The sequence below is a fragment of the Polyodon spathula genome, chromosome 6 (genome assembly GCF_017654505.1).
Source record: "Polyodon spathula isolate WHYD16114869_AA chromosome 6, ASM1765450v1, whole genome shotgun sequence".
Lineage (NCBI taxonomy): Eukaryota > Metazoa > Chordata > Actinopteri > Acipenseriformes > Polyodontidae > Polyodon > Polyodon spathula.
The window spans coordinates 21141699-21153382 of NC_054539.1; the positions used below are offsets into that span (position 1 = coordinate 21141699).

General features: G+C 35.2%; 1 protein-coding gene across 1 annotated transcript in view; it reads left to right on the top strand.

Moving 5' to 3' along the window:
* LOC121317004 (ezrin-like) overlaps positions 1 to 9966 on the top strand; it is a 45142-nt gene extending 35176 nt beyond the window's left edge. The window contains exons 8-14 of the mRNA XM_041252500.1: positions 415 to 511; positions 5727 to 5890; positions 6898 to 7028; positions 7261 to 7421; positions 7718 to 7810; positions 8842 to 9087; positions 9540 to 9966. Coding sequence (XP_041108434.1) covers positions 415 to 511; positions 5727 to 5890; positions 6898 to 7028; positions 7261 to 7421; positions 7718 to 7810; positions 8842 to 9087; positions 9540 to 9704 — 1057 coding nt within the window. The 3' untranslated portion in view covers positions 9705 to 9966. The remainder of the gene's footprint in view (positions 1 to 414; positions 512 to 5726; positions 5891 to 6897; positions 7029 to 7260; positions 7422 to 7717; positions 7811 to 8841; positions 9088 to 9539) is intronic.
* The last annotated feature ends 1718 nt before the right edge of the window (positions 9967 to 11684 follow it).

An 11684-nucleotide genomic window follows, 5' to 3' on the forward strand; every position in this document is an offset into this window, starting at 1 on the left:
CTTGAAAACCAGAAAACTATACTTAAGCATCTCTAGACACAGGACACCATGCTTGTGTAGCCTATCTAACACGCTGATTGCATTAGAGTAAACATACTGCACAGAAAAAGCTTGCAACAGACTTGAGAATCAACTAATCCTTTTGGGAACCTCCCAGATCAAGCTTGTCGGCAATATTGGTAACAGCAAAGTACACAGGTGTCAAAATATGACATATACCAGTATAGAGAACTTTTTCTAGTATATTACATCAAAAATGTTGGCATTATTTTGTAGTTTCATCCAAAGTGCCTCACTGTGCCAGTTGCCTTTGAAATGCCTTCAATGTTTGAATCATCTGAGCTATGTAGTTAGTCTATTTTATGATTCGGCATTAAAGATATGAAAGGTGTAACATTTCTCTTTTCATTTCAGATTAACTCCAAAGATTGGTTTCCCCTGGAGTGAAATTAGGAACATCTCCTTCAATGACAAGAAATTCATTATAAAACCTATTGACAAGAAGGCTCCAGTAAGTACAACATAAAGCAAGTCTAGTGCCCAGAATGCAGGTCATTTTAATAAGCTACAATAATATGTATATATGTACTAGTTTAGTGGTTTATCTAAAATGTCTTTGTCTATAAAATAGACTTCATTATTGCAGTCTGCTTTTAAAACATTACCAACCTTAGTGTTATGGTGAGCCATGACTATTGAATGGTGTATGTTGGAAAGTCTAGTGGAAACCACCAACAATTAATTCCTCTTAGAAATGAAAAGGTAACTGTCCAACAAAAATGATTTGATTGTCATCGTACTGTTTCCCTGCTTTTAATGATTTGTATTTATACACTGTTTAATTTCTTGGAGTTCTCTTTTTTTATGTAAATCATGCTTTCAATTAGTCAGATTACTGCTAGAGCTTGGAAATCTCTGTGTAGTGTTTTGAGGTTGCCATGGAAATCCTGTGTTGTGCCTGTGAACATGCCTTGCATTGCAGCAAGGTCCAATATTCCCTTGCTTGCTCACTCTCATTAGGGTTGCAGGTGTTGATCTAAGGTTTTTTTTTTCCATGTATGTTTTCCCTATAAACATCTTACCAGCCACTGAAGAAAAAAAGTGCTATCAAGTCTGAGTGCAAAGATACTGAACTACTGCATTAGCATATGTGCTGTATAGATTGTATTTCTGAACATAGGGTGCCCTTTTTTATTTTCCTTTAAATCAATAAATATAACTGACTTCTCACAACAGCACCTTCAAAAGTAAGCAAACTCTGCAGTAATTCATGGTGTGTTTAACTGATAGTGAAGGGATAGTAAGTAGTCATTGAAAATTACTTGTAGGATAGATTTGGAACCAGCTGTTTGTGTAGATTGCTTCTGGAGTTTCGTACTGTACCTAAAGAGAGATTATAAACCTTCATAACAATAATATATTATGGTTTCATTATTCTTAATGTGTAATGTTGCATAGGCCTTGTTTCCTCGTGACTCGAAACCCTTGTAATTCTTTACCTGGTGTTGTCTTGCTTTGAGTAGGTACATGGTCCTATAGCAGAAGTGGAAATAATACTTGAATAGCAGGTTCAAGCCAATATTCGCTCTTTATTTCGCTATCTGACCTCCACATCAGTATTGAAAACAGTGAATTAGTGAAGGGCCCTTATACAGTAAAAATATGCTTTTCTTCTCTCCTGTTTTTCTAAGGTTTCAATAAAACCAGGCTCAAATGGCAGTACAATGGGTGTTTTGTTTTCATTCCTTGTGATTATTACTGCTAACTCTGGATATGTATTTTGACACCAAGAGGGTTGGTGATAGATTGAGCAAACGGTAGTAATAAATTTAAAACGTGGAAAATGTAGAGCCAGGGGTTCACCTAAGACTGCAAAAGCATTTGGCTGGTGGATAATTAGGTTGGATATATTACTTTTGTGACCCATTTTTAAATCCTCAATATGGTAAACTACAGTAGGTAATTGAAAATTTGGCTGAACATTTACAGAAGTATATAATCCAGTCTTCTAGCCAATGCAAAACAAAGCAAGATAAGCAAGTGTAGCAGCGCCACCTTAAGGCAGTCAGATCTACATGTAAGCAGTCTAAGGATTTGTTTAAGAACTAAAGAGGATGGCAGTGTTGATTTGATGTGCTGTAGTCTTCAAAACCATTTTTATTTGTCCCCTTGGTTGGGATATTCTTAGCACAAGTTACAGAGATGTGTAATGCAACCTGCTTCTCTACATATGTATGTTACAATTTTATAAGCATAGTTAATGGATATAGGTGGTGGGGGATGTTTGTTACTGATGTACAATGTGCAAATAAAAAGCACAATAAATTGTGTTATTTTGTTATTTCTGATTTACAAAAAGAATCTGTTTGCAGATACACTTTTGAATTGTCATCTTTTCAATACAGTACTTTTTGGAAATAACTAATGGTGCAATCGCCACCCTAATTTCGTATTGGATTTATTGTATAGGCATTTATCAATGATAACACTATGTAACACAATTTTTGTTCCTGGGTAGTAAGTGTTACTTCCTACTTACTTATGCCTCAAAAGTATAGAAAATGGCTACTATTCCTCACAAACTTTGCTTTTGTGACCAGGACAGTGATATTTCAAAATATCACTATTTCCAATGGGAAAATGGGCAAATGTGTGTCTTTTCGTTCACATAAAGTCAGAAAAAAACATATGAATCCAAATTAACATGTATTTATACTAAAGTAATACAAAGATGACTACAAAAGATTTAGAAGTGAGTAGTTTTTCGAGAAATACAGTATAATTGTAAATCTCGAAAAACTACTCGCTTCTAACCACCGCAGGCAGTCATTGTGACGGTTACATTTTAAACAACATCAATATTAAAATCCAAGTTTATTCAAGCACGTCATTATCAAACACCTGCACAGCTGAAACACTATTTAAATGAACAGTTAAACATAAGGATTTATATTTTAACTTTCCACTATAAAGCACTACTTCAAAAAAATGGAAAACTAATAAAATAAACATTTCAAAAGAAACTAGTGTATATGTACATTCAAAACTGTAAATTTATTTTGTAATTTAAAACTAACAAACAAATTTATTTTGTAATTTAAAACGAAAGTAACATGTTTCCTCTGCGTGCGTCACTCTAGCACAGAATCCAAGTTGAAATGTTTCTGCCGAAGCGCTGTGGCTAGCTTCAAGGTGAAATCTCTTCTATGATGTTTATTCCTTGTACAATACGAAGGAATTGGTGGCTGCGAGGTCCCAGTAGAGATAAGAGGCTTGTGTATTTCAAAAAAAAAAAAAATGAAAAAATGAAAAAATTGAAAAAAATTAATATTGTAGGTTATATTCAAAATAAAAACATGTATTGTACAGGGCAGTCAAAGTTCCTGCCACAGGAAATTTTAATTACTCGGCTTGTGTGAAACACATGCGGTTGTCTGTCCTTGACTTTTCCTGAATAATGTATTAAATACCCTGATGGCATTTTGAAAGGCAGGATCGTAAAAATAAAAATGTTAGAATAATCCCCTCTACCTAGAACAGCAAAAGCTGTCAGCTATCACAGCCTTTTAAAATACATGTATTTTTATTTTGAATATAACTTACAATATTTATTTATATATATATATTTAAAAATATATAAGCTTGTTATCTCTACTGGACCTGGCAGCCACCAATTCCTTCGTTTTTATACAAGGAGTGCACCAGGGAAAATATCAGGAGATGTCATCTTTGCAGCAGCTCAACGTGGATGTTGTGCCGCATCAGAGCGACACACACAGAGAAAACATGTGTTACTTTTGTTTTAAATGAAATACATTTGTTACAGTTTTGTATGTACATATACCTGTTTACACGCTAGTTTCTTTTGAAATGTTTATTTTATTATAAGTTTCCATTTTTTAAAGAAGTGCTTTATCGTGGTAAGTTATTAAACAAACCCTTTTTTGTTTAATTGTTCATTTTAATGTGGTGTTTCGGCTGTGCAGATGTTTGAAGTGATGTGCTTGAATAAAACTTTTCAGTTGTAGCCAGTAGTTTGTCTTTCGTCTTGAAACTGTTTAAAATGTAACCGTCATAATGACTGCCTGCGGTGGTTTTAGGTATGAGTATAACCGCGGCGGTTCTAGTGTTAACATAATAAAAGAAAATACTGTATTTTAACAGAAGTAATTTCTATCTGAACTATCGTTGTTCATTACTGTTAACATTTTATGTCCAAAAGCAAAGCAAAACATTTGAATTAATCTCACAAATCCTGACTAATTTAACTACCGGACTAAATTTAGCTTCTTTTTATATACTATTGCCATATAATCCAACAGCACCCCTTGAAACAAATGCTACATCGGTAGAGTTAATTAGATTAGATTTTAAAAAGAAAAAAACGGTAAACAAGTTTTACCTTAAAGTGAGTATCCTAGCAACGTGCTAATCTACCGTACTAGCACTAAAAGAAGCGCTCTCTCACACACTCAAGGTCTTAATGCAAACTGGCAACAGGAGACTTCAAACTGGGTTCTAATTTGCATCGATTTAGTTGTTGCTAGGGCTGCAACGAAGGGTACGTTTTGACCTTTGAAGGTTCGGACCTTCGATGGTACTAATTTACTGGTGACGTCACCATAGCTACTTTAGATTTGATTGAAAATGCTATTTTACAGGTAAGCCATATAAATGGAATAAAACATTCATATGTAGTTTAAAAATGCTATGTATAACAGTAAGCATTGTTTATAATTGAAATAAAAATACACATTGTTTATGTACACCTAATTGATGCTGCTTGCGAGTAAGCTTGCATTGCAGCAGCACTAACTGCAGCGGACTTAGGAAAAACAAACTTAATTTAACAGTCACTGTTCCAAGCAGGTTATCAGTCACCGTCATGTTTTACTACAATTACTAAAAATAATATGAACTTACGATTGTAAAGTGACCCCAGAGATTGATGTGCCTCCATGATACATCAACAAACACTTGCACAGTTTGCATTCAACTTTTTTTTTTATTTCTGGTCTTCTCAGCATTTAACAAAAAAAGATCCCTAACAGCTGAGGGTTTTCGAGACATTTCTTTCAATACAGCTATACAACGCTTTGCAAAATGGTGAATGAAGAAATTTGCCTCTTTTTGCTGGAGGAGGAGGGACGGATAGTGATTAGTTTTATCTAAATTTAAAATTATCTGTGTTGGCGTATGTTTTTTTTTTTTCTTTATGGCAGAAATATTTCAAACATATTTCTGCCATATCACTTGTACGCTAGGTATTCAGTACATATTTCACTGAAGCACAACAGCCGATAGCTACACCTTCAGTGCTTTGGCATAATATACTCTGCATCATACATGACAGTGGCGCCATACACAGTTGCTACATAAAACAATTTGGTAGTGGATTTTTTACAACTTTTATTTTAATATGCATTATACAAATCAAAAGATCAGATTTTGCATGTGTGACATTTTAATATGTTTTTATGTCATTTACACACTGTCAAACGATTTTTGTTAACAGAAATAAAAACAAAAAACTGACGAACCTTCTAATACAGCCCTAATTGTTGCACCCCTTACCACATTTGAGCTTGTGACCTCTCATCATATAAACTGGGCTTGCCAAATGTATTTTTGTTTTCTATCTGACAGGCCTGGTTATGAAAGGGTTGACAATTGGTGAAAGTTTGAGGCAGACAACCGTAAAACCTATCTGACTTGTGCATTTTCAGGACTTTGTGTTCTATGCTCCACGCCTGAGGATCAACAAGCGCATCCTGCAGCTGTGCATGGGGAACCACGAGCTGTACATGCGGCGCAGGAAGCCTGACACCATCGAGGTGCAGCAGATGAAGGCACAAGCCCGTGAGGAGAAGCACCAGAGACAGATGGAGAGGTAGGTCTCCTCCACGCCTGAGGTTATATAGTAATTCATTTGTACTACTGTCATTGATCTGTAAACTGTGTGCATTACAATAACCAGGTTTTCCCATACTTGCTCACTGGCCTGCCTTGTCCCCTTTGTGATAATAGGGCAAATCTGCTTTTTAGGATGTTTTCAGTGAAAAAAGAACTATGTAGAGAAAGCATGAATCAGGATGCTGATAATCAGGATTTCTGCTTTAAATGGCATACAATTCTGGTAGACTGTGTTCTTCCCAGTGCTGTTTGTCATTTAAATGGGATACAGTATTTTCAAATGACAAACGGCGATCGCTTTTCAGAGGAGGACAGGCTCGAGTAGCACAGTCCAGGGAGTGTGTGATTACGCTGTGACTTGTTTAAACCACGTTGCAATCTTGGAGCTGGAGTCTCCTGTGGTTTTTCAGGCTGCTGTTGCAAAGAAAGTTGTCGTGTCAACATCCCAGATATCTCGCCTTGTGATAAGATGTGATTTTCATAGTTTTTCGTTTCATGTAAAATTTTAAAAAATCAATTTATTTATTTTAGGAATAAACAAAATTGACATTTTGAATTATGTATTTAACATGTATTCCTTTTCTTTTCATTTAGAAACAAAAAAAAAAATTTGACCTAAGGTCATCTCAAATGCCTCTTATTCGGGATATTTTTTTTTACTTCACCCGAGCCGTCCTGATTTAAAGCGGCACAGACTGTACTAGAATGATTTGAGTGATTTATCTAAAAGAGCTGCATTTTTTTATACGTGAAATTTCATTTTAAACTTCTATTTATCAGAATCAGGGATATATTTTCCCATTTTCCACATGTCTGTCAGTGTCTTGCCACAGTAATCCTGTATCAGGCAGGTACCCTTGCACTCCCCACCCCCAAAATCATCAGTCTCCCAAGAAGTACAGTATCTGCCGAGTGCATATTTGTCTGTGTCACTTTTATTGTCCTCCTCTGCCTTTGTTACCACTGGTCTGCTCTTATCTACAGAGCACAGCTGGTGAATGAGAAGAAGAAAAGGGAGACCATTGAGAAGGAGAAGGAGCAGATGGAGCGAGAGAAAAGGGAGCTTCAGGTGAGGCTGCACCAGTTTGAAGAGAAGACCATGAAAGCAGAGAGAGGTAAGCCTCTATATTCATACTTTTACAGAGAAGTGGATTCTAAAGAGAGGGGAAACCATATGTGGGCTGGCTGGAAAAAAATCTTAGCAATATGAAAAACTGCTGTGGACAAAATGTCATAGTTAACATGTCATAATATTCAAAGGGTTGCATGCTGCATTTCTCTGAAAAGATATTCATCATAGTTAGCCTAGACTTTGCAGACCCCTCTGATTAACTCTTGGTCTTGCAGATTTGCAAGAGCAGATGAGGAGAGCCATTCAGCTGGAGGATGAGAGAAGAAAGGCAGAACAAGAGGCAGCACGCCTGGAGGCTGATCGCCAGGCTGCTCTGCTTGCCAAGGAGGAACTGGCTAGGCAGGCTGAGGACCAAATTAAGAGCCAGGAACAGCTGGTGAGTGTCTATACAGCGATACATCTGCTTCCAAGACTTGTTTCTCCTTTAAAGACCTGTTGTGTTGCATTTTATCCTAACAAATTGTAGTTTGTGGAACAGGATACACAAGGATTTAAGGGGTTTCTGTTAAATTCATATATATTCATTTTTTAATTTTTTTTTTTTACTTTACACTTTACTTTATTACCACCTTGTTCATACTGAATGTTCTCAGTTCTATGTTAGAAAAGTAACTTGGTGCAGCTGCAGTACAGTGGTGCATAATGTATTGCATTGGAAATGTTTTGTGACAGGCTGCAGAGCTGGCAGAATATACAGCCAAGATCGCACTTCTGGAGGAGTCCAAGAAGCGCAAGGAGGAGGAAGCTGACCAGTGGCAGCACAGAGTGAGTTTTCTGCTTCTGAGGGTCTTGTGAATTGAGCATCTTTCAGCACCAAGTGCATTTTAATAGAAAGACCATTAAATAGTATCAGAGTTCTTTGACCTAGGCTGCACTAAGTCTTCTGTTTTGAATAGATTTTTCTTAAACCTCATTATAGTTCATATACAGTAACTTGCAATTCAATCACATGTTACTTAACAGTACTGTGTAAATAATAAACTTCAGAAAGATGATTTAACACTAAAACTGCCATGGTTATGCTCATACCTAAAAACACTGCAGGCAGTCATTATGACGGTTACATATTAAACAATAATATTAAAATGAAAGACAAAATATCGAATACAACAAGTTTTATTCAAACACGTCATATAAAACATCTGCACTGCCAAAATGCTGTATTTAAATGAACAATTAAACATAAAGGGTTTATTTTCTAACTTGCCACATATAAAGCACTACTTCAAAAAATGAAAAACTGTAATGAAATAAACATTTCTACTATTTCATGTATTATGCATTTTTCACTATTTAATGTATTATGCTTTTTTTTTTTTTTTTTTTTTTACTGTAAACAGGTATATGCTCATTTAGTTTCATGGCTCCGACTCTTTGGCACTCTCTGTGTGTGTTGTGTGGTGTGTGTGTGTGTGTGTGTGTGTTGCTCACTTTAAATCAATATAACTTATTATATAATATAAGTTATTTATAACTTCCTTATTTTTGATCCTGCATTTCAAACGCCGTCAGGGTATTTAGGAAAAGTCAAACGGACAACAGCGTAACTTTTTCAGACATGCAGAGTAATTTCAATTTGAAAACCTCAAACCGTTAACATGACTGCTGTGGTGGTTATAGTGTTAAAACATACAACTTTTGCTTTATCTAAAAGAAAAAATGCTTCAGTGAGTCATGGGAAGTAAGCTGGTCATTTTTGCCAGCTGGTGGACTTGTTCTTGCATTAGTGTTATTGACCAAAGACCCTTGTTTCCCTTATTACTAATATGCAAGCCTTTATCCTCATCCTTTCTCAGGCCAGGGAAGCCCAGGAGGACTTGGTAAGGACCAGAGAGGAGCTGCACATGGTGATGACAGCCCCTCCACCACCACCCCCTCCCCCACTGTATGAGAACATGGAAGAGAACGAACTGGAGGATGTTGAGGAGACTAACAGCACCTACAGCGCCGAGCTGCAGTATGAGAACATCAATGACCATCGCAAGGAGGAGGACCGCATCACCGAAGCAGAGAAGAACGAGCGTGTCCAGAAGCAGCTCCTGGTAAGAGCAATAATGCCATTGCCTGATCAGATCAAGTCTACAGCTTTTCAGTCACACACCCCCCCCCCCCCCCCCCCCCCCCAACCTATGTACTAAAAAGAGTAAATATACATTGAAACTGCAATTTTGTAAATTGTTTTATTGCAATGAGGAATAGCTGTTTACAAAGAGAATGTTTAATCCTTTTTTGTTACTGGTCCAATCTGTCCTTTTAAATAAGAGAACCACTTGCATACAGTATAACGTGTTTTATGAATTTGTTTTCTATCCTTGATATGTTTTTGGTTACATGTATTATAAATTGTAATTTTAAATACAAATTATTATTACTTTGCCTCCTGAATGCATTTCAAGCAGTGTTTTGTTTGAATATTTGTTCCAGCACTAATAAATCACTCCTTGACTGCAGTGTTTCAGTTCTTGATGGATTTCTGCCCCATTGTCTTCCCCAGGCTTTGAGTTCAGAGCTGGCCCAGGCCAGAGATGATAGTAAGAAGACCCACAATGACCTGATCCACACTGAGAATGTGAGGGTTGGTCGTGACAAATACAAAACACTGAGGCAGATCCGGCAAGGCAACACCAAGCAGAGGATCGACGAGTTTGAGGCTCTGTAAATCCCTTGCTGCACTGTGGGCTTATAGGTACATATTGCATTAGATTCTCTCAAATGCAGATCTCCCACCTTTTGACTTTCTGAGTGGTCGCTGTAGGAGCTTCTAGTATTCTTGTAAAAAAAAAACTAAGCAAAAATCACTGTATTCCAGAGGAGTGCTGATTCATACAGAGCACAGTTTAAGTTTGGTAATAACAGGTGTGAAGTTGATTGATTGGCACAATGTGTTTTTAATTACAACATTCCAGTGCCAAAACAGATTTATTTGTTTCAGAATTTTATATATATATATATATATATATATATATATATATATATATATATATATATATATATGTGTGTGTGTCTGATTTTTTTTTTTTTTTTTTTTTTTTTTTGGAGCTATTACCTGCACCTCTTTTTCGCCATGTCAATGCCATTTCTCTGAATTTAAAACTATACTTCAGTTATCCCTTGCAGAGGAATTAATAAATACAGACGCACAAAGATAGTTGTAGTTTGATTTGTGCTTTGGTTTAGAATGGAAAATGTGTAGCCAAATAGTGTGCCATATACATATAGAGAGCTTTGAAGCCAAAACTAAACCAATTGCTTTGTATAGGGTTGCAAACCTATGTTTTATACCATATACGCTAGAATACTATATACAATTTGTCCACATCTAAATGCTATGACCTTTGACTTCAAGAACTGAATGATGAATTTAGATATTAAGATGTTTTAGCAGGGGCCACTCAGAAATGAAAATGAGAACAGTATAAAAACATTTGCTGATTACTTGCAGAACAGCACAAGTGGATTTATTTTGTGTTTTTGATACATTTGAGAGCACACTACACGTTTTAATATTCATGGATAATCAATAATATTGAATAGGTTATTTATACATGGGTAATTCTAATAAATTTAAAAAAGGGTAGTTAATCTTTCTTTGTATATTTTTGCTATTGTAGTATATTATTGAAACAATTAAAGTTGTATAATAAAGTTCTTATGACTATATATCAACCAACATAATGTAGTTTTGTGTTCAGTCTAGAGTTTCTAAAAATGACTTAGTTGAAAGATCTATTTGTAAATTTCTTCTTTTTTTTTTACTTTAAAATTCAACCTGCATGAAATTCTTTATAAATTCATCTATACCAAAATAACATTTGTAGATTTTATATATAGTTTTAAAGCTTATGGTATCAGCATTTTGTAAAGGACTCCGCAACTGAAGGGTATATTTATTTTTATATATATATATATATATATATATATATATATATATATATATATATATTAATATATAATATATATATATATATATATGAACTTTTTCACAAGTCTTTGCACCTTTTCTAATTACTACCCAATGATGAGCAATGCAAAGGAGATATATATCACTGACTATCTTATTTTCTTTTTAATAAGGTTAAGGTTAATAATGGGTTGAAATTACTGATGGGCGTTCCTCTTTTGGTAGTGTTCAGGTTTCTGGGTTTTGTGTTAAAACAGTAAAGAAAAAAACACATTTCAGATAACCACAGTTGTCGTCTTTATTGTTATTCAACATGTGTAGTTGTTTTTTTTAGTGTAAGCAAACGGGCAGCAATGCTCTTCCACTACATAGTTGCTGGTTTGTATTTAAACTGAATACACTTTCTACTAAGGTGTTACCTAAAACATTATTGGCAATAAAGATCTGCAAAAAAACATGTTCTAGTTTTATTTTCGATTTTTTTTTTCTTTTTTTTTTTTTTTTTTCTTTTAAAACAATAGCCAATGGCTTTATATAAATAGAACTGAACATCTGGACATATTTATTCTCTATTTCTTTGAGATGTGGAAAGGAAATTAACCGTGCTGCGTTGATCAGGTTGTAGGTTAGTGTTTAAGTTCACATACAGTACTTACATGGTATTGTTTGGTTTTTTACAGCTTTACTGTACTTGAGATAGTTTGTGACTTTAGTATTGACAGTAATACAAAAGAGAAA